Source organism: Pleurodeles waltl, chromosome 9 (genome assembly GCF_031143425.1).
Source record: "Pleurodeles waltl isolate 20211129_DDA chromosome 9, aPleWal1.hap1.20221129, whole genome shotgun sequence".
Taxonomy (NCBI): domain Eukaryota; kingdom Metazoa; phylum Chordata; class Amphibia; order Caudata; family Salamandridae; genus Pleurodeles; species Pleurodeles waltl.
Window position 1 is genome coordinate 435,259,789 of NC_090448.1, and position 24,607 is coordinate 435,284,395.

General features: G+C 41.3%; 1 protein-coding gene across 1 annotated transcript in view; it reads right to left on the minus strand.

Annotated features, from left to right (window-relative positions):
• LOC138259481 (cytochrome P450 2F5-like) overlaps positions 1-24,607 on the minus strand; it is a 228,646-nt gene that overhangs the window by 140,329 nt on the left and 63,710 nt on the right. The window contains exon 5 of the mRNA XM_069207251.1: positions 22,103-22,279. Within this exon, the coding sequence (XP_069063352.1) occupies positions 22,103-22,279 (177 nt within the window). The remainder of the gene's footprint in view (positions 1-22,102; positions 22,280-24,607) is intronic.

Sequence of the window (24,607 nt, forward strand, 5' to 3'; positions counted from 1 at the left end):
GACAGCATGGTTGCACCCATGGCGGTCGTTAGGACAATCGCGTCAACATTTTTGATGGTATTGCGGCGATTTTCTGCATCAGCGTAAAAAATGTTGACACTAGTACAGCAAAGCACACTGAGGCCAATTTATTAAAATGGGTGCGTCATTTTAATGCCTGCTCTGAGCAGGCGTTAAAAATGACAAAGAAATGGCCCAGTGAAATGTTGTAAATTTCACTGCACCATTCTTTCAGGCCTCCCTGTGTCAGAACACCCCCATTTAGGCCTGGCACAGGTATACTGTGGCACAAGGGTTTACAAAGTGGTGCAATGCAAGCATTGTGCCATTTTGTAAATATGGCGCAGGTGAAAGGCCTCCTTAACGCTGCCTTAGCATTAAAAAAAAATGACGCTAGGGCAAAGCTATGTGATGCTAGGGGCTTGGAAATATGCCCCTTGGTTCATATTGTGAGGTCTCATATTATCAACCGACTGCCAAAAAAACAATGTATCCACTGTCCAATGTATCTAAAAAACTCACATCTCTAATACTGCAATGTATCAGAATAGAAAAGGGATACATTTCAAAAGAAAATTTGCCATTTGCCCAACATTCATTATTGTATGGTGCACCTGGCACAGCAAGCAATCATGGGCATAATATTAGTAGTGGTGAGACCATGCTCACACAGGCATACCAAACTGATAAAGAGTGTGGATGACAGCGCAGGGTTGCAAAAAATTCCTAGCCACCAGAGAAATTATAAGCAACATGTCTGGCATTTTGTGGCAATGGAGGACCAAATTACAAAGCAAGGTTGACTATATTTTGTATTATATAGCACCGAAAGTCAATTTATGTGCATATTACACAATTAAAATCAAATCATGCTGCACACTGAGTATTTTGGCCTTTTAAAAACATTGATATAAAAGAGACACTAAAATAGTTTTTATGAAGAAACTACAGATATTAGGATGCTTCTAGTCAAAATGAGGCCTGTGCGGAGCTAAAGGATTCCTACTCTGCGGAATTCCACGGAGTTGAAAAAAAACTCAGTGGAATTCCACGGAGGCAGAGTTCCGTGACCTGCGGAGTCCTGAATGCATCTGATCTTGGAAGCGCTAAGCAGGGTCAGGCTTGGTTAGCCAGGCCCCACCCTGCTTAGCGCTTCTGAGATCGGGCGCATTCAGGAGAGGGCCTTGGCAATGAAAGCTGCTGCCTCAGGCCTCTTGTGCACCATCCTGTCCCATGTGCACTGCACACGGGATAGGCCGCTGCACAAGAGGCCTGAAACTGCAGCTTTCTTTTGCTGCTTACGACCCTGGCCTAAATTCAGGCCAGGGCTGTAAGCAGCGAAAGCTACCAGGCGTGTTGTGCACAGGGCTGCCCCGTGTTCAGTGTACACAGTGCAGGCTGGTGCACATGAGGTCTGAAACAGCAGCTTTCACTGTTTATGACCCTGGCCTGAATTCAGGCCAGGGTCGTAGGCAGTGAAAGCTGCCATTTCAGTCCTTGTTTGTGCACCTTTGTGAACAAACAAGAGAGTAAGAGACAAGGCCTTCCCGAGGCTCCTTCTCTCCTCCTCGTCTGACGGCGACGAGTCTCCCTCCACAGAGACTGCCTCCCTCTGTGTTCCAGTGCGCACTGTAGCCCAGTTATGGGCTGCACAGCGCAAACGCAGACTGTCTGAGCTTGTGCTGTGCAGCCCATACTGGGCTGCAACGTGCACCGGGTGAGCTCTGCTCCACTGGCGGGGCTAGCAGAGTTTTTAGACTTATTCCATGCTCCAAGTGGAGCACAGAGTTCCAAAAACTCTGTTAGCTATGCCAGCGGAGCGGAGCTCCCCGCACACCCCTAGTCAAAATTAAAATAAGCAAAATAGAATGATATTGTCTTCCATAGAAGCCATTGCACTAACACTTTCTTTTCATCCCCCAAAGTAAAATATATTGAGGAAAACATACATATTAGAGCACTTTGCAGAAGGCAAGTCTGCATTTACGCAGTTCTTGCAATATATGTGTCTCTTTCATTCAGTGAATCCCAGTCATGTTCAAAGTAGGGCTAGGCGGAACTCACGGAGTTTCACTCTGTGGAATTCCACTCTGCTGAATTCCACAGAGTTACATAAAAATTCCATGAGATTCCAATGAATTCTGCAAGCAGGTGGAAATTAATATGTTGCACTGATTTCTAGTACCAGGAGCTTGATCCGCACTGAGAAATCAGTGAATAACAACACAAGGTGCACCAAAGGGTGCTGCCGCTTGTGTTATTTTTACTGCCAACTGAATAGATTACCTATGCGAGTGGCCGCTTTCCCAACGCAAATGGTCACGACTTCCTGCGACTGCCCTCATTAGGAATATCTCACACTAGGGGACTAGCCAATTCTCACTTACACTTACCAACTTCCCGTTGGCGAGCCGCGCTCAAGAAAAAACTCCATAATGTGGTGGTCCGTGGAGGTTGGCCAGAACTCAGTGTTACATTTGTGTTGCGGAGTGACTAAAACTCCACGAGCTCCACCGGCAGAGCGGAATTTGTCACCCACCCCTAGTTCTAAGACCTGCCTATGTTTCATTGTTTTAACATTTAAGTCATATAGCCACACTTCCTTCCATTAACACACAATTCTGCAGAACATTGCAGTCCATTTCTTATTTTGTATGTACCGCTCTCATTATGATGTATTTTATTTTAAAATTCAAGACATTAGAAATTAAAAAGGAATGCAACATGTCTGGCATTCCTATAATTCTGAATGGTCTCAGGTAATAACTTCAGCTTTGTGACCAGTGTCTTTTACTTAAACATGTATTTGTGTAAATACTGAAAAACACATTTTCATGATACAACAGAATCTTTCTTTCCACCCTGTTTGAATTGCACTTAAGTAAATCCTTCCTCACCCCATAAATTGAGAATATTTACTCTGTGAATAAAATGGTAATTTCTTAAAATCTGTCAGCACACAATCAACAACTGATATTTGACCAAATAAATACTCTACACTGTCCGGTGCAACATTTCACAATATGCCCAGCGCATTTAATAAGGGTTGATCTATCTGACATAGGAACACATTTCATTTTATTAAAAACTGCAAACTGTGCAGCAAAGACAAATTATCTGAGAAGCGCAACAAATTCTTATTTACTTGGATTAATCATAGGTCAGAATTTGTTTTTTCCAGTAGACCTTCTATATATAACCCTCATGATGACTGGACACAAATTGTAGCTGATGACGCGGAAAAGAAGGTCTAACAAATATTCATATATTATATAATCAAAATCGTATAAGGTAGTGTGATTATAGCAGAGAAAAATAATGTACGTGGGAAATTGTGCCCATGGAGTAGTTCGCCATTATTATATACAAGCTTAATTAATCATGAAGAATTGACAAATGTAGCAATCCGTCATAATTGCAAATGTATTCTATGATTTTTCTTGCCAAAACTGTTATATGCTTAGCTTAAATTTAGTAGAGGCTTTGGCCTAGTTGCCTGGTCTCAAATTTTAACTGCGTGGTTTTCATTTGCATTAATAAAGGTTGTATTTTACTTTAAAGGTTGTATTTTTCCAGTAGAAATGACTAATACATTTATCTCAAGGTTTCGTACTAGGCCGGTTTCATCCCTTTTCAAGCATGGTCAGTTTCTGCAGGTGCGGACAATAAAAGTACTGATACCGAAATAATTGGGAAACTTTGTTGCAACTTGTGTTCCAAGGCTCCAAGGACACCTTATGTAAAAATGAGTACTAGGAGAAAGACACTATTCATTGGTCAAATTGAAGCCACCCTATGAACCCTCCAATGGAAGACCCTGAACAATTTGGAATGTTTCTTACTTAAACCCACTGGACAAAGAGAAGTCAGCCATTTTCCTCTATGACATTTTGAAGCCCGATTCAAGACGCCATCTTAGACGACATCTTGATGCCCTTTCTCTATTCCAGAGAAAGAGATTTTAAAAATTCTCCCCCTAGTGAATTTAACTTTAACTTTGCCCCGTCCTGTCCAAGCAGTAACCTTTGCCCCATTCTCCTTGCTGCCGCAAGGAAACTTGCCCTTAACTTTGCCCCTTTGAAATCTGCCCCATGCTGATCGAACCGGTACCTGAAGGACAAAGACTTTTCTTGAATGCTGATTGTATTTGGTAAATATGAAAGTACAATTGTATTATGCATTGTGTTTTCCTTCATAGGTACCAACTGCTTATTTTGATAGGGCCCAAGCTAGAAGTTTTCTAAATTTGTGTTGACTAAATTCGTTTTGCATGAAGCCCCACATGCCAATGCCAATTAGAGGCTAGTCGAGGTATTAATCTAATGCACCATGCTGAATTGAAATCTTTTTATGCTGACCGATGTATGAAATTAGTCAAATTCAATTGCTTATATTAGTGATTTGCATTGCTATAACAGAGTGCATAATAATCCAGATTTTGTGTAGATTGCGTTTCTTCCGCCGTTATGGACAGCTAGTAATGTTCGTATACATATATCATTTGGTTTTGAGACTTATATACATTGTGCTAGCTTTGTTAATATAGGGAAATAAACTCATTAACTTTTAATAAACTGGTGTGGTTATTCACGACTGAAAGATCATATTGCCTCAATTACTGATTGTTATTGATTTCTATTGTGTTGTATGATCTATTAATTAAGTATTGGGTATTGATTATAATGATTATTGATTTGAATGTTCCGACTATTCTAGGAGGAGGAGAGCCCAACTAGGTTCAAAGGTCCACCGACCTACAGCGTGTCCAAGTATAAGTAATTTATAAAGACTGGACGCGCATCAGTAGATGGTAGCAGGGATTGATTGTTTCGCCCTTTGGGACCCCATCCAAACAATAGGCGGAGTCAAGTTAGAATTTTCTTTGATAAAACAAGTTGGAGAGATGATGATGCCCTAAGTCCCCAATGACTTTCCTGGAATCTCGGAGCTTGCGAATGGAGGAAATGGAGGTGTGAGAATGTTTTCGGCGTTTCTAGTGACGGTATGAATGAAGTTAGGGTTTTGCGCTTGCAAAGCTTATGCCGCAGATGAATTGAGAAGTTTGTGAGGATTTTAGGGGGTTACGAACTCCAGCTGAAATTTTAGAGGAGTGGTACTCCAAGGTGTGAGAGTAGGGAAGTCGTCGAACTTCATATGTGTGTAGCGCTTTGGTGCAGGAAAAATTGTCCACGCGGTTGTTGATGTTGAGACGGGCCCTGCAAGGTCAAGAGACTCCGGAGTATGTTTAAAAGTGTATGAGACACTTGATTGATGTTGTAATCTGTTCGGTTTAATAGGTTGATCGGGCGTGGTCAACAAGTCGGTATGAATATTGAGGAATGAAAGAAAATTTCGACTTCGAGATTTGACGAATTCTAAGGCGCGCTAGAATAGTTCATTGATCAGTTGAGAGTAAAGTTTGCTGGTCAAATTTTGCTTGCGAAAGTGGGAAACCGAGAGAGATGGAACAACTGCCGAGGCTAGTGAATAATCCCTAAGGATTCTAAAGCGATTGTATTACCCTTCCTGTAGTAAACCGACAGATTTGTTTTCTTCTTTTTGGTTAGTACTCGCGATATATATTGCAGAAATTAGTTTTGAGTGAAGCTGAATGAAGTAGGACAAGCCGCTGGACTTTGTCAGCCACAGTGTGTGAGTGTGACGTCACTAGGAGCCGCACTGGTATAGGTTGGTTGGTGAGAAGGGTCGCGCACGGATTGGACGTAGTCCGTGAAATGAAATTGGTGGAGAAAGGCAAGCGAAGAGTATTCCGGGAATTAAAGTCACTTATTGATTACACATTTTAGAAAAATAAAAGACGGAAAGATGAAATTTTTCAAAGCATTTAAGAGTGCCTTCAGGGGAGATGTATATATTAAAGCAAATGTAGGAGAAGAAACACTGCCTGAGGGTACACCAGCTTACATTGTGATTGAAGAAAAGGGTGTTGCACCATGTCTTTGGCTAAAGCAATGGTGCAAATTAACAGAAAAGCATGAAAGTGTAGCGTTCCCTATCCATGGGTCATTTAATTTGAGAGTTTTGGAGAATTTAAGATTTGCGCTATACGACATGAAAGTACCTCCAAGACCAGCACAATTTGCAGCGCTAGCAATTTGGGAGCTAATGGCTAGACATCAACAACAAAAGAAATTTGAGACAAGAGTGAGAAAAGTAGAAAAGACATTAGCGGGTGCTAGATGGGATAGTACTCAAAAGGTTTGGAGATCAGACGTATTGCAGGGAATTACATTGTTTCCAGCAATTACTGACGAAGCAGAGACGGAAGGAAGGAAAGCTACCTATAAAACAAACAGGAGCCAGTCCAGAGATAGAGAAAATAACAGAAATTCGAAAAGGTCAGATGAGTCAGACGATGAGGAGTTCATTATACAACTGCTAATTGACCGCCCGCCACAATATGTGGAAAATGAAAATGGCTCAGGCACTAGTACTGCCTCTCCAGAACAGGTACAGGGAAATGAAACACCGAATTTGAGGATATCACAGAGGCAGAGTAATCCCGATATGCCTTTTTCACCACAAATACCACAAATTCAGAGAATATATCCTGACGTGCCTAAATTGAAACCTGTCAATGATTATCAGCCGCAGATTCAAGGGCGCTATTGTGATGAGCAAAATTTGGAAATGACTTCTAGCTCAATGGCGCAGGCAGGACAGGGTTATCAAAGACCGACGTTGATTCAAGCAGAATCAACACAAGTTTTGATGCCTCACAAGCAGATGCAAGAAGTGCTGAGGTACATTCAAACAGCAGAAAACCAGTTAGACATGCCAGCAATGATGAACCATAATGTGGGAATTAACATGCCACAGAATTCGGGGGACAGACAGAATCCAGACGCAATATCTCTGCCTATCACTGTAGGTCCGCCAGTACCATTGTACATACAGGCAAAGCCGAATGTATGCGACCAAGGGGTAATGACACAAAACGAGACAGGAAGGAGATGCATAGAAAATACCCAAGAAACGACTCTGGTAGGTACACTGCTAAACAGATCTGGGTCCTTGTTGGAATTCAGTTTAATTCCAGCTTGTGATCCATCAACTGTGGTAAGGTCAAATCCACCATTAATAATACCGCTAACTTCAAAAACTGAAACATTACAGCAACCATCAGTAGCAGTTGATGTAAGTGCTACATTGATGGGACTGAACGCACAACAGCTAACACAATGGTTCAACAGTCTAAACTCCCCACAGAGTACACCCAGCGGGAAGGGAGAAGAGTATTTGAATGAAATAAGATTGGGCATGGAAGCAGATGAATTAGTAGAGGGAACAATGGGTCTGAACAGGCTAGAATAATACACAGAAGAAGAGCTGAGATACATGTGCCCTAGGATTACAAGAGAAGTAAGCAGCATACATAAGAAGTTACAAGAAATTGCAGATAGAAACGAAATCGATATAGGTAAGACCAAACACTTGAGCAGAAGTTACAGGCTAGACTTTGAGGCAAAGGATTTTGAACACATGAGATCTGCAGGGATGAAAACACACCTTAAAAAGATACTGCAAAGTGCGCGGGTCTGGAGATGTTTAGATAAGTGGGAGAGCAGGTGTGTTAAGAAAAAGGACAAAAAGAAAGAAAGTACCCCAGATCGGAATGAAAAAGCACAACAGAATGACGATCTGATAACCATGTTGCCAATGAGAGAAACAGCAGGGGGAAAACTTGTACATGTACCTTGGCACAGGTGCGATATTCAATCCTTTACGGATGATTTCCCCAAATTAAGAGAGAAACCGATTGAATGGTATCAACAAACAGATAGATTTGTGAAACTCGCAAAATGTCTTTGGGAAGACCTGAATACTTTATTTGAAATTGTGGTTCCGGCAGATTTGTGGGAAGATTGTAAAAGGGCTGTAGGTTGGTCAACAAGTGAACCAGAAAGAGACAGAGACACAGGTGCACCATCGCCTACGGTAATGAGTTTGTACCATAAAGTGATTGAGCATTTGAAAACAAAGCTTGCGTCGAAAAATGTGGATTGGCAGAGGATTGACAGAACAGCACAAGAAGTGAAAAAGTCGATACATGCGTACTATGAGAGATTGTTGAAAGCGTTTAAAAATTACAGTGGTACTGAAACGATTGAGGCAAAGGACATGCTCCACTTTGTGTTCAGATTTGTGGAAGGATTGAGACCCGAAATCAGTCAGATGATTAAAATGCATTTGATTTGTTGGCAGTCAAAGTCGATTGATGAGGTGTTGAATTATGCAAAGTACTGCAGTGATGAGATTGAGACAAAGTAGAAAAGGTTGAAGGAAAAAGTGATGGTGATGCAGCTTAGAGCAGCTCAGACAGGTTTGCAAGGTTTGCAAGGTTTCCAACAACAGTTGCCGCAGTTGCAACATCAGGGAAATGCTATGTTTCAGCCACAGTTGAGAGGCAGAGGCCGAGGAGGTTTTGTGAATAATGGTCCTGATTTAAATATTGTCATGGTCCCGAATGGTATACAGGCAATGAAGAAGGTGATGCCATGTCACAGGTGCGGAATCGTCGGGAATTGGAAACGGGAGTGCCCAATGATGGTGCAGGAAGGTGTAGGTCAGCAAAACAATGATGTCAATTCATTTCAGAATATGAGAGGACCGAAAATGAGAGGTCCAAATCCAAATTTTCAAAATAACATGAATCAGATGCAGGGTTTACAACCCGTACAACCGCAGCAGGTGCAAATGCCCCGTGTACAAATGGCACAGTTGCAGCCAATGCAACAGCAGTTTCCCATGGTACCTAATCAGCAAATGCAAATACCCTTAGCACCAATGAATCAGCAACAAGTAATGCTTCCTCAACAGGTCACGGGTAAAGGAACGAATCAAAATGACACAGTACACCAATTCCCGTTACACAGTGAGAATGGAATAAACAATGAATGGGAGAGTGAAAGTTCAGATGTGGAGGGAAATTGTATGCTTGCAGCATCTTTGGAAGTTGATCAAAAGAAACCGTTTGTGGAAGGAAGAGTTATCGGTCACAGAGTTTCATTCTTGGTTGACACAGGAGCTACACGCTCTACAGTCAGAAGTATAGAAGTACCAAATTTGCCACTTTCAGGGAGAACGGTTCAAGTAGTGGGAGTAACAGATCCAGTGCAAGTTAGAATTGGCAACTATCAAGGGTCACATAAATTTGTGGTGTGTGACTCGAGTCCAATATCCCTGTTAGGGAGAGACTTACTGTGCAAACTGGGATGCTCAATTATGTGCTCAAATGATGGAATTAAAATTCAGACAAACAGTGATGAGGAAGAAGAGGACAGTTTAGGAGGGGACAAAGTGGAAACTGTCGACGAGGAGTATCCCCTGATTACTCTTTATCTGATGCTCACTGAAGCATATATTCCAGCTGAGTTACAGGAAACAGTTGGAAAGGAAGTGTGGGACATGACATGGAAGAAGTGGGCTTGGTTAAAGGAGCAGAACCAGTGAAACTGACTGTAAAACCCAAGGCAAACTTTCCCCAGACACCTCAATACCAAATGTCGCAAGACACCCTCGTGAAAGTCGCCCAACTCATTGATGAGTTTGTGAAACAGGGAGTACTGAAAGAAGTGTTAAGTAGTCCATCTAATTCACTAATCATGGGACTAATAAAACCGAGTGGAAAGGTTTGAATTGTTCAGGATTTGAGAAAAATAAATGACATAATAGTCAAATGTTGCCCTGTGGTACCAAAACCAGCTGTGATAATGTTTCAAATTCCCTGTGATGCAGAGTGGTTCTCAGTCATCGACTTGTCACAAGCATTCTTTTCTGTGCCTCTTCATGAGGACAGCCAATTTCTCGTTTGCTTCAAATTCCTGGACAGAGTCTACAGTTTGTGTCGAATTCCTCAAGGGTTTTCGGAGTCACCATCAATATTCAATCAGATTCTAAAGAAGGATTTGGAATCCTTGGAATTGCCTTTTGAATCAACCTTGGTGCAGTATATTGACGATTTGCTGATCGCATCCAAGACAGAAAATGACTGTATTGTTGACACTATTACCCTATTGAACCACCTGGGAAGGAACGGACACAAAGGCCCTCATTCTGACCTTGGCGGGCGGCGGAGGCCGCCCGCCAAAGTCCCGCCGTCAGATTACCGTTCCGCGGTCGAAAGACCGCGGCGGTAATTCTGACTTTCCCGCTGGGCTGGCGGGCGGTCGCCTTCAGACCGCCCGCCAGCCCAGCGGGAAAGAGGCTTCCACGATGAAGCCGGCTCGGAATCGAGCCGGCGGAGTGGAAGCTGTGCGACGGGTGCAGTTGCACCCGTCGCGTATTTCACTGTCTGCGCAGCAGACAGTGAAATACATGTAGGGGCCCTCTTATGGGGGCCCCTGCAATGCCCATGCCAGTGGCATGGGCACTGCAGGGGCCCCCAGGGGCCCCGCGACCCCCCCTACCGCCATCCGGATCCCGGCGGTCGGACCGCCGGGATCTGGATGGCGGTAGGGGGGGTCGGAATCCCCGCGGCGGTGCAGCAAGCTGCGCCGCCGTGGAGGATTCAATGGGGCGGCGGTACACTGGCGGGAGCCCGCCAGTGGTGCCGGTCCGACCGCGGCTTTACCGCTGCGGTCGGAATCCCCATTGGAGCACCGCCGGCCTGTCGGCGGTGCTCCCGCGGTCCTCCGCCCTGGCGGTCAAAGACCGCCAGGGTCAGAATGACCACCAAAGTGTCTCCTCCAAAGTTACAGTTCTGCCAGAAGAAAGTGAAATAATTGGGTCACCAAATAGAGAAAGGGTCGAGAAGGATAATGAAAGAAAGAATAACAAGTGTACTTCAAATGAGTCCACCCAAGTTTTTGGGAATGGTGAGCTACTGTCGTCAATGGATTCCCAATTTCTCGGCCCTAGCTAAACCTTTGCTGAAACTGACCCAGAGAAAAGCACTGGATGAAATAGTGTTGAAAAGAGATGAAATGGATGCTTTTATTGAATTAAAGGAATGCATGTGCAGAGCTCCAGCTTTAGGTGTGCCTGATTACACAAAGCCTTTTACATTGTTTTGTCATGAACGTGATGCATGTTCCTTGTCTGTCTTGACTCAGGCCCATGGTGGCGTAAACAGAGCAGTAGCATATTTTTCAGCTACTTTGGATCCAGTCGCAGCAGCCTTACCGGGATGTTTGTGGGCTGTAGCAGCAGTTGGTATCAACCTAAATCAGAGTGAAGGAATAGTGATGGGACATCCTTTAACAGTCATGGTCCCTCACTCAGTCGAAATACTTTTGACACGTTCCCAAACGCAGCACATGACCAGTGCTAGACTTACAAGGTATGAGACAATAATTTTGGGATCACCCAATGTGCAGCTGAAAAGGTGCACTACGTTGAATCTAGCAACTTTGTTTCCCAGTGAAAATGTCGAAATTGAGAATGCCGAAGACATCGAGCACGACTGTCTTCAGGTGACTGAATTTTGTACAAAGCCAAGACCTGATATCAAAGACACCCCATTGGAAGAAAATGATCAAATTATTTTTGTTGATGGTTCATGTCTAAGAGATGCATTAGGAATATTGAAAGCAGGATATGCTGTATGTACAATAACCTGTGTTCTGGAAGCATCTTGGCTTCAAGAAGTTTACTCTGCACAGGTAGCGGAACTAGTAGCCCTTACTAGAGCTTGCCAACTTTCCACGTTAATGAAAGTCACCATTTACACTGACAGTCAGTACGGATTTGGAATAGTGCATGACTTTGGACAAATGTGGTCACAGAGGGGTTTCATGACCTCTTCGTGGTCACCAGTGAAAAATGGTGAAAGAATAAGAGAACTGTTACACGCTATCCAGTTGCCAGGGGAAGTGGCAGTGGTAAAATACAGTGCACACTCAAAATCACAGGACTTCGTTTCTCTGGGAAATGGATATGCAGATCAAGTTGCAAGGTTTTGCGCATTGAACTGTATATTGCTCAGAGACGAATGGAACCTGATAAATGAGCCAGAACTTGAACCAAGTGAAGCCTTTGCTTTAAAAGTTGTAGATACGATTGATGAATTGAAATTCCTACAAAATAATGTCAGCAAGGAGGAGAAACTCTCATGGGGTAAATTACAATGCATAAAGAAACCAGATGATTTCTGGGTTTCAAGTGAAGGGAGATTGGTTCTACCAGACAGTCTTTTAACGCAATTGGTCAGGTTGTATCATGGACAAGCCCACCTTAGAAGGGATGCCATGATTAGACTATTCAAAATTGATTGGTTCAATCCTAAATTCCGTCAAGTTGCTGAAGCAGTTTGCCATTGTTGCATCACTTGCCAACAAATGAACGCAGGGAAGGGAACAGTAGTAAATTTTAGCCACATTGGAAGAGCTGGGGGGCCATTCAGCAGGATGCGAATGGATTTCATTGAGATGCCCGTGCATGGAGGCTTGAAGTATGTGTTGGTGATTGTGTGTATTTTTAGTCATTGGATTGAAGCATACCCTACACGCAGAAATGATAGTCTCACAGTTGCAAAGCTACTCTTGAGAGAGCTAATACCACGTTTCAGATTCCCGATCTCTTTAGAATCAGATAGGGGAAGTCACTTCAATAACGAAGTAATCAAATGACTGTGTGCAGTGCTGAACATTGAACAAAAGTTACATTGTAGCTACCGCCCTGAAGCATCAGGACTAGTGGAGCAAATGAATGGCACATTGAAATCGAGGATGGCAAAAATATGTGCATCCACAAACTTGAAATGGCCTGACGCACTGCCCTTGGTGTTAATGTCAATGAGAAACACACCTGATAGAAAAACTGGACTGTTGCCGCATGAAATCCTCATGGGCAGAGCCAAGAGACTTCCAGCAGTTCCTGCCGATGATATGGTATTGGACTACTGCAAAGGTCTAGCTGATGTGGCACGCTCTTTTTCTCACCAGGTGGAGGCAACCACCTTGCCACCGATCCAAGGTCCAGGACACACCCTGAAAGCAGGTGACTGGGTCGTGATAAAGAAGCACGTGAGGAAATCGTGTCTGGAACCCCGTTGGAAAGGACTTTTCCAAGTGATTCTGACAACTACCACCGCTGTGAAGTGTGCGGGAGTTCCCAACTGGATTCACGCCAGTCACACGAAAAGGGTGACGTGCCCCACAGAAGAGGAAGTTGAAGCGCTGAAATTACCAGCTGCTGACAAAGGAGTACCAGACACCGAGACAAGACAAAGAGAACCTGGAGGTGAACAAGCAGAAATAGAGGAAGGAGAAATATTTTCTGAGGAAGAAACGGCTGATCCATTTGAAGAGAACGGAGGAGAAACATCAGAAAGTGACGAAGATCCTGAAGGGGATGGAGAGCCTGCGACAGGAGAAGAAGAGGGAGAGCCTGATCAGAGGAGGGCTCTCCCAGAAGCAGACAATACAGGAAAAGAAAAGGAAAACCTGATAGACCTCCTTGGGGGACAAAAGGAGGTGGGACAGAGTGAAATCATTCAGCCTCTTCCAGAATCGGTTGCAGGTCCCTCAGGTGAAAACAGTGTGAAACGGAGACAAACCATATAGGCAGTGAAATTAAGGACTAAAGAAATATCAAACGAGAGCGAAGGGCCAAAGTTGAAAGGGAAAAGAAAAGAAGTGCCTGTAGCAATAACAACACCAAGTGAAGAGGAAGACCCAGCCAAGGAACAAGGCACCAGCGAGAGAGAATCAAAAGGAGATGCATAATTGAAAAGGAAAAGAATACCGAGCAGAAGATATTCTGGCCCGTAGTGGGCATACATTGCCACTAACGACTGGTCAGACAAATTCCTATCTCTCAGTCTTGAGAACGAAGAAGCAGAGCATCACTTTGGCACTTGAGAAGAGAAGATTCCATGAACATTACCGAATAAGACATTGACAAACCTGATTGACTTTTTAACTGGATAAGACATTGCTAACTTGATTGACTTTGAAACCGATAGGAGACAAAGCTGCTAACCGATAAGAGACTAAGCTGCTAAAGAAAACCGTGTGAACATTGAACTCGTTCAGCTGTATATATATATATGCAAATCTTATTTGATAAAGTGTCTTCAACTTTCTGATTCTATATAGATCATGCCAGGCAATAATACAAAGGGACATAAAATGAAGTGTTGTAAATACATATGTATAGGCTTGATAACTGCATGTGTACTAATAATTATAGCAATAGTTCTTGGAATGCATGGGAAGAATGAGAGAGACGTGAATGATGCTTCTACTTCTAAACCTACTACTACTGAACTAACTCCTCAACGGAAGCTCGTACAAGACGAGAAATATTTCCATGATAAGAAGGAACTTTCCTCAAACGTTTTCTATCGCTTGCTGAATGAGTATGTTGAGACAATGGATGTGAAAGATTGTTATGTGTGCACACAAATACCTACCTCAGTAAAAGAAGGAGTGACATATCATGGCATGCCTCTTACGTATGGAATTTCATGTAGTTTATTAATGACCAGAGTTTATGGCCAGGAGTATATTCATTACTTTTATTCCAATTATGATGTTGTATTTGCATATATCCCCATAATAGAGCTCCTGAGTAAAACAGCAAGAGATTATTATATAAAGTTAGTTAGGGGCTTCTTTGAGCCATTGTCACCTTTTCACACAGCTCACGCTCACAGAGAAAACATTTCATGCTTGCTTTCAGTGATAGAGAAAAGTTTTCTAGATCACACTGATGATAGGAGAAAGGAGGAGAAGGAGAGATTAGAAAAGGAATTACACAAGAGGACATCTGTAGATAATTATGCTTTTGCCGTGATAAAGACACAAGGGAAAATAGCTTTAGATGCAGCACACGTAGGGAGGCTGTGTGTATTTAGGCATAAATCATATTATGACACAATCTTTGTGGGAACGAGTGAATGTAAACATACGTTTTTGTTTCAAGCTAAGTGGACGTTCATGCTGAATGGACAAGACCCAATTATTCCAGGGATATATTATATCTGTGGACTCAACGCCTATTATCGTCTTTCAAAAGGATGGTATGGGAGATGTTATTTGGGAATAGTATTTCCAAAGATTTATCAACTAGACGACTTAAAGAAATTTCCAAAGCTGTCTGAATCACATCATGTTCAGAAAAGGGAGACAGCTTCTGGTGTGATAGGAGATACATTTGGAGCAATGATTCCTTCAGTAGGAGCCATATTGAATTAAATCAAAATACGAAAGTTGTCTATTATTGTGGATAACATGTTGACAAAATTTTCAGGAGCTATAATCTTGATGGATGCTGAACTTGCTTTTGACTCTTCAAAATTGGCTTGCTTTCGACATTCTTTTAGCAAAGGATGGCAGCGTTTGCAAAATGCTTGGTACACATCACTGTTGTTCTTATATTCCGGACAACAGCGGGCAAATTAGAAAAATGCTTACAAATTTAACTAACGAGAGTACATATTTGAAAGAATTGAAAGAACCAGGAGTATGGGAAAAGGTTGGAAAAGGATTTGCTTCTGTGGGAAATTGGCTCAGCAACATTTGGAACAGAATATTACTGAAAATAGTAAAAGGAATATTAATAATATTAATTTGTCTATTAGGTATTTGGGGAATATGGAAAGCTATTAAAATATTGAAAACAAGGAACAAAAGGAAAAGGGAAGAGAAAGAACAAAATAAAATGGTAGAAATATACAGAGAAAAATCTAAAGGATCCAAAAGAAAGAGGGAATTGACTGAAGTGCCAAGTTACTAAAACAGAATTTTAAAGGAATAAAATTTGTGGGAAGATTTGATGTGATGACATAATTAGTCATCAGAGGAGGGATTGATGACGCGGAAAAGAAGGTCTAACAAATATTCATATATTATATAATCAAAATCGTATAAGGTAGTGTGATTTTAGCAAAAAAATAATGTACGTGGGCAATTGTGCCCATGGAGTAGTTCGCCATTATTATATATAAGCTTAATTAATCATGAAGAATTGACAAATGTAGCAATCCGTCATAATTGCAAATGTATTCTATGATTTTTCTTGCCAAAACTGTTATATGCTTAGCTTAAATTTAGTAGAGGCTTTGGCCTAGTTGCCTGGCCTCAAATTTTAACTGCGTGGTTTTCACTTGCATTAATAAAGGTTGTATTTTACTTTAAAGGTTGTATTTTTCCAGTAGAAATGACTAATACATTTATCTCAAGGTTTCGTACTAGGCCGGTTTCATCCCTTGTCAAGCAAGGTCAGTTTCTGTAGGTGCGGACAATAAAAGTACTGATACCGAAATAATTGGCAAACTTTGTTGCAAGTTGTGTTCCAAGGCTCCAAGGACACCTTATGTAAAAATGAGTACTAGGAGAAAGACACTATTCACTGGTCAAATTGAAGCCACCCTATGAACCATCCAATGGAAGACCCTGAACAATTTGGAATGTTTCTTACTTAAACCCACCGGACAAAGAGAAGTCAGACATTTTCCTCGATGCCATTTTGAAGCCCGATTCAAGACGCCATCTTAGATGACATCTTGATGCCCTTTCTCTATTCCAGAGAAAGAGATTTTGAAAATTCTCACCCTAGAGACTTTAACTTTAACGTTGACCCGTCCTGTCCATGCGGTAACCTTTTCCCCATTCTCCTTGCTGCCGCAAGGAAACTTGCCCTTAACTTTGCCCCTTTGAAATCTGCCCCATGCTGATTGAACCGGTACCTGAAGGACGAAGACTTTTCTTGAATGCTGATTGTATTTGGTAAATATGAAAGGACAATTGTATTTACATTGTGTTTTCCTTCCTCAGTACCAACTGCTTATTTTGATAGGGCCCAAGCTAGAAGTTTTCTAAATTTGTGTTGACTAAATTCGTTTTGCATGAAGCCCCACATGCCAATGCCAATTAGAGGCTAGTCGAGGTATTCATCTAATGCACCATGCTGAATTGAAATCTTGTTATGCTGACCGATGTATGAAATTAGTCAAATTCAATTGCTTATATTAGTGATTTGCATTCCAATAACCGAGTGCATAATAATCCAGATTTTGCGTAGATTGCGTTTCTTCCGCCGTTATGGACAGCTAGTAATGTTCGTATACATATATCATTTGGTTTTGAGACTTATATACATTGTGCTAGCTTTGTTAATATAGGGAAATAAACTCATTAACTTTTAATAAACTGGTGTGGTTATTCACGACTGAAAGGTCATATTGCGTCAATTATTGATTGTTATTGATTTCTATTGTGTTGTATGATCTATTAATTAAGTGTTGGGTATTGGTTATAATGATTATTGATTATTGATTTGAATGATACGACTATTCTAGGATGAGGAGAGCCCAACTAGGTTAAAAGGTCCACCGACCTCCAGCGTGTCCAAGTATATGTAATTTATAAAGACTGGACGCTCTATCACAGCCCAACACTGTGTGTGAGTGTAGTACTACTCCTTTAAGCATACCCTGATGCATCTTTTATAGCGATTTACCACTGTAAACAAGGTATCACAATCACATGATGCCCCATACAATACGTAGGGTCACAATGCATTCTCAGTTGTATGATACAGCATTGCATATTTTCTCCTTTGAAACAAAAATAGTTAAACCGGACAGGTACGAGGACCGGTTTTCCTTTCAAATACGCATATTTATTACGAAGCTCTCCTGTCATTCATGGGTGACTGTGTTTTGATTTGGTCAAAATGTATGGAGAAGAACAAAAGGATGACGGGAGGAATGATTGAAAAAGTCTCAGACATTGGCAATCATTTGGACCATATTCCAGTCCATCCTTTTTCACAAAATATGCCACTTGAGACAGAGACAAGTTTTATGCAAATCAGCCTTGGACATGCACCAATAGCAATAGCCCAACCAGAACTGCCAACACAGGTCCATTCAGATTGGGAAAGCAAGCCGCTCGATAACAGTTTCTACCTACTTAGTCTTTTTCAGTGAACCCCTTAAGTCCTTCGGCACAGTGACGGCACATCTGGGAACATCCCACACCTTTAGGGAGCTCCACTGATGAAACATGTAGGCACAGCACTATATAGTTTCTGATTCTTCCTAGAGGTAAGGGCCAGAACTTTACATGTACAAAGCACAGAGATAATTACTGGAGTCTGTTCTCGATCCCCAAGTTAAGAGCAATCACAATTCTGAAGACACTGAAGTGTATGGACCTGGTTAGAAGTTGGTTCATAATGCAAAATTTAGCACTTCTTCCACAAATTGCAGGTCTTTCTGTTGCTACTCAGTTCCAAATCAGCCCCCAGATTACCAGCTTCTGAGACTCTGTTGTTTTTTCCAAAGTCCCCCCTGTCACTCTAGCAACCTATGCAGTGCTTTCTCTACAATACAGAGTGCCAAGTATCTTCAGCGTATGTGTACCATGGCATCACATGCACAGTATTTCTCTAAAAATGATGAGGCACTGGACACGTCTCAAGTAGTGTCAGGCAATGTTTTTGCTACATGAGCAAAATCTGACCTAATGCTTCTTTGTTGCTTTACAAATATGTAACATCATTTTGCCCCATTTACGGGTTTTGCAAAATGTTTACATGCAGGAGACTCATTCAAGCAAGAAATATATCATCAGAACTGTTAAACTAATATGGACCGTGGCTATGAGAAGTTTTCTGTGCAAACCAGTCTCCCCCACATATCCCAATTTTTGCACATAAAGTATGTCTTACCTCATGGTTTTCACTCAGACCACTAGTGAAAAGGAATGTGTGTATTGTCCAATTAGCAGATTTTGTGATTTTGCCCACCAGTACTCACAGGAACATCTATAGAACTATTTTTCTAAAGTGGAGAATTTGTTGGTGGAATTACCACAGCCAATGGGCAGAAACAATTCTACTGATAGATTCTTTACTGAAGAAGATTCACCAATCGAGGATTTATCACTATTTCCAAAAATTTAATAGGTTTGTGTTACCACTCACCCCCTTGGCAGGCCGTTATAAATCACCATCAGAGAAGATGGGTAAACAAACTCTTGTAGGTTTTATTTCAATCTGTAGTTGGAGGAGTCTCCTAAATGAATTAAACATTCCAAAATCACCTAAAAATAGAAAGCCTGCCAAAGTTAGCTGACTACAAATCAGTGAATGCAGTACATGGGGCCAGCTTTAGGGCGGTGCGACTGGTGCGGCCGCACTGGGCGCTGACCTGGAGCAGGAGCATTGACCCCAGGGAGAATTGCTATGTTTAGCAACAATACAGGATATGACAGCACCTGCTGCAGAGTACCTTGTGCACCCAGATTTCATGCAGCAATAAAAATGGTGTGATAACTCTTGTGAATAATTTACCTGCGCGAGAGAGAAATCGGAGTTTTGTCTAATGGCAGTTTTGACTCACCATAAAGTAGCGTAGAGGGTTAATATGCCTGCTGCAAAGTATAGAACTGTATTTTATGTGGCTAGCTGAGTGGATTAGTAAAGCCAGACTTTACCAACGCTTTAAACCATATGAAATGTATTTGAGAGTGGGGCTATGGAGAGATGAGGGCACTTTTGCAAGGTGATAGTGAGGGAATCCAGGGAGGAGGTCATATTGGCGTGCAGGGGGCAAAAAAGATTGTTGGACTTGTAGCCACCAGTGCTAAAGCCATGCCTGGCAGTACATCAACCTTGCCTGTCTTACCAATACTTTACTTACTTTTAGCAGAAATGGTCACTACCCAATGTTTATTATACTATAAGTGTTACAGACCCCCAGAAGCTCACATATTTAGACAACCAAACAATACACAGAATAGTTTTGTCTAAAGAGGTAAAGGACACATCCAGCAAAACAGCACAACAGGGTGAATATATTAATACACATGTGCATGCTATGCTATCCTTGTGCTATTTTGGTAGATACACACTATCTCCCATCATCAATTAAAAGAAGGGTAACATAGGAGCATGCATAAAAAACAAAGGCAGCATTCTGAGGAGTCATTAACGTCAAAATGTTACCAGCAAAAACAAATGTTATTAATTGAAATCACAAAAGATCTCAAAGGTAGTCAGTTTCCAGGGACCGCTGCCCCAGGTGCAGTTCATTTAGAAAAGATAAGAAACTTCGAGGCTGGCTTCTGCACCGGATAGTTTTTGATGCTCGAAATGCAACATCAATTTAGAAAATCCTAATCTCAACTATAGGCTTGTACTGAAGAAGATTTGGAATCATTTTGCCTGGATGATTATGCTGAAATGACCTGGCTAGAACAAAGAACTAAGGTCCCGATTTAGATTTTTAGTGTTTCGGGCCATCTTCCACGAAGGAGATGAAGCATTTCACTCCGTTTCCGTGGCGGAGGTCCCGACAGCCACATTTAAAAGTGCCTGGCAGACAGTTCTAGCACTCACAGTGTTATGGCATTTTCGAAATATGCAAAAATATGCAAATATCGTGTGAACATTTTTTCTGACAATTAGCATTTTAATGATACAAGGAGTCATAACTGATGAACCAATTATGTTGTACCTGGAAGGAATTATCTAGGTCATTTAGAAGTATAAATAATTCTGTGAATAGTTATGCCACATTTGTGATAACATACATTTTTTTTTAACAGATGCAGCTTTTGGTGTTCTACTGAGCTTTCTCCTACTCATTCCCCCTCCCAATCAGTGTCCTTTTGTTTCCACAGAGCATCAGGATAATGAGACAAATGTAAGAGTGGTATATCACAATGTTAGAAAGTGTGTATTGTGAAAGACGCTTCATTTGTGTTCCCAACAAATAATTTTCTAGGACTTCTTCTGGAAGTGTTATTCGTGTTAATTCTATGAGCCATTGTTTAGGAAATCTTTCACATGTGCAGTACATCTCCAGAGTGCAAATGGTGAGGGAGCAACTGACGTTTCTCTTACCTTAAGAAATTAGGTGGTGGTAATGATTTCTAAAATACGTTATTGTTTCTGATTTTCCAATGTGACCCTAATCATGATCATGCCATGCTGAATTTACAGAATCTATTAATATCATGTATGATTTGTTTATAGAACCTTTGGTTTCTGTCTTTTGGGGAGTTTCCCTTTTTATTTTGTGGGCGACTTTTCCTTAGTTTGATGAGGATGTTGTCTTTAGCATTTTCTTTGTAGGTGTTTTGACATGTTCTCTTTTGCTTTTATACTTCTATTGGGGTGGTGTAAGTACTCTTTATGAGATTGAGGCTTAGAATTCTCATTTAGATCCTGACCAACTAGGGATTAATACGTTTATGATTTTGCATTTATCTGTATTTCCTGCAAGTGGGCCTTTATGCGACTTTCTGCATTATTTTCTCTTACCGCTTTTTGATTATTCTGTGATAAGTCCACTTTGTGCTTTATTGTTGATATGTAAACAGGTTCTTTGTGCTTCCAATATTTTATTGAGTTTAACTCTGCTAATTTGTGGTACTTAATGAGGAATGTAGTATCTAACCACTAGATCAACTGGAGACTCTGGAGCTGAAATAGTTTGGTAAAATATTGGGGTGATTACATACTCGGGTTCAGATGATTATTAGGGTTCAGTTCCCACAATAGGAACCACTGTCAAGGCGGTTAATGTGAATGCATTATAACTTTGATGTATGGCTCCTTCAAACATGGCAGAGCCATACAGCAAAGTTATAATGTATTTTTTCTTATTTTCAAAAACAAAACCCCAATGTGGGGTTTTGTTCTTGAAAATAAAAAACAGAATGCCTCCCTTGCCATGGAAGTCATCGCTAATAGCGTGGGGAGCATTGTTGTATTTACTGGCCCTTACTGTTAGAGTGTTACTGGTGGTGATGGGCAGTACAATACTGCTACGTGTCCACCCATCTAAATTGGGAGGGCGGACATATGGCTAAGCTTTCCGACATCGTCAACCTGTGGTATGCTTGCGTTTAAATTTGACGGGCGGACGATTATTTTGGCAGGTAGGCATCTCTGTTGCCTTTGCAATGGAGTACCCATTCCATCAAAATATAAATTGAACCTTTAGTTTTGTGGGTCATTTAAATGGCATGGGGCATCACAGGCTGCTTTCAAAGGCTTAATAATACTTTCAGCATGCCTTCCTTGAATACAATGTCACAAGAACACATAAGAAGTAAAGAAGAAGTTATTAGAACAGTCACCAACAACAGCTACAGAAATGTATTTTCCTAGGCACACCTACCTGCTTTATTTTGGTGAGGAAACAGTCTATGAAATCCCCAGGACAGCTGGGGTCAAACGACGCCTCGTGCATTTTGATTCTCTCCAATACAAATAGCCTCAGCCTCTCAAAGTTGTCAAACACTTTGTTATGAGGTCCTGGCAGGTGCTTCATGATAGAGGGGAACATGTTGTACATCTGCAAGGATAGAAGAACATCATTTGGGGATATGATTCTCATAATTCAGCCCTCATGTGCTCATATATCACTGTTTCCCAGGTGTCTGTAATTTTGCCTGGAAATAGTGTCATTTCTGTTTTTTTTGCAAAAATAAAGATCTGTTGTACTTTTTAGTGAAGCATTTGATAGGTATACCTATCACGGTTTCACACGCATTATATAGAAATAAAATAATATTGAGCCATTACGTTGCTCTAACCAATACTCTGCTAGGTAAGTGTATGTCAGCTGATGCCATGGTAAGAATAGCAAAAACTCCTCACAATAGCAATATATTGGCGTGTGATGCATGGGGATATTATATTATTGTAAGTTGAGTTTATTGACCTCCGTCTTCTGTCATACACCCACACAGTGAAGCTTTGACCTCCTTGTGTCACACAAAAATGTTACTTCAGATTTCATCCCTTCAAGGATTTTTCTGTCATTCTCTTACTTCAGATGCAAATTTCTGTCTACACTCTTCTGCAAACATATTCTTAAGCAACAACAACCCCAAACCAGCCAAACACCCGGGTCACAGCCCAAAGACAAACTAAGATGTATGTATAGTTTCTCAAATTTTAACCCACTTTGCTTTATGATCTAGAACAGGCTATTACATATATCACAAATACTTACTAAGGGTATGAAAAATTAGCACATTTTGCTTTTGTGTAATTATGTGAAATGCAAAACTGGTAATTAACTCTATATTTTAGCCCAATATACGTCCTCACATCCACTTTGGATGCAAGGACCTATTTCATGATAAGAAAGGGCAACAAACGCAAGTCCTGGGTCCAACAGTTACTGAAGTTCCTGTCGTTCATGTTGTTCCTGTGGCTTAATGAGGTATTTCGGGAATGTCACACAAGTTCAACATAAAATTTGCGAGATTATGCTGGCATGATGAAAATTTCACCCAGGCCTACTGTCATTCGCCTTTTAACAGTATTATTAAAGGGTCTTTTTGATTCTTACTAAATAGTTTGATACCTCTTCTACCACAATGAGTTGGTCAACGAGCTTTAGACTAGACTTCCCTTTGAATGTACAAGTGCTGGAAGTGTTGAAGTGTTGTTTGTACCAAACTGGTCTACTTTTAAGGGGCCAATGTTGCTTCGATATCCATCACTCCAAGCCACCATCTATTCCACACAGTGTTGCATCAAGAGCCTGCAATATATATAGTGCATCTCAGGCTTCCTAATTTAGACTACAGGTTATCAGGTTGCTGATTTTTGTTTTGAAAGATCAATTTTATTTTTGCGAGCTCCAAAAGGTGACTTTATTCTCAAGGCCCACCATATCATTAAGAATAGAACAGATCTTTTGTGGACATTAAGTTTTCATAATGTGAGCCTCTAGGAACTTTGATTTGGCCTAGGAAGAGTGCTGTATTCTCACACCACTGAATTAGGGAACTTCTACCAACAAAGAGTCGGTTGTTTTCCATCACCTAGAACCTCATAGGAATGGAAGTAAGTTCAGTAATTAGGTAGGATTGGCTTTTCTTATCTATGGCTTATGAGCAAGGACATGTAGTTTGGATTGGCTTGTGACTGTGAAGGACAGCCAATGAAGGTCCCTGAAAATAGGTGGCACATTATCATACTTTTTCGATTTTATAAAAGCCTGGCTGCCAAATAGAGTACAGCTTTGAGTGGGGCTAAGCGAGTGAGGGGAATTATCACCAGAATGACATTAACAAAGTCCAGTCTGGAATCAATAAGAGCATTTAGAGTCAGAGATCATACTCATCTGGGGTGATCTAAAACTCACAGTAGACAAAAAATGAGTAGCTGCTTTATTACTTATGGATTTATCAGCTGCTTTTGAAACTGTCCGAGACCATACGCTGCAAAAGAGACTTCACAATATTGGAACTTTTGAACATTATTTAAAATGGATTGCTTCTTAACTTACACACCTTATCTTACACATCAACTCCTCATCCTCAACATGATGGCATTCTTCAGGGATGCATCATATCCCCTCTACTATGCAATATCTATTTAACACTTCACCAAGTCTGATTAAATCATACAACCTCACCTGTTACAACTACGCAGATCACACCAAAACCATTAAAACATGGGTAACTCTGAACACCTCTACAATTCACAACTCAATGACTTCTTTTGTTCCATAAGCACATTGAAGATGAACAGCCATCTAAAGCTTAATAATGCAAAGATAGAGATTATGATCAGCGGGCAATGGTAAAACTTCCAGCATTCCACCTTATGGCCTAAGAAACTTAAAGCCACCCCAAAAACATCTGTAAGCTAGAAACATAGAAGT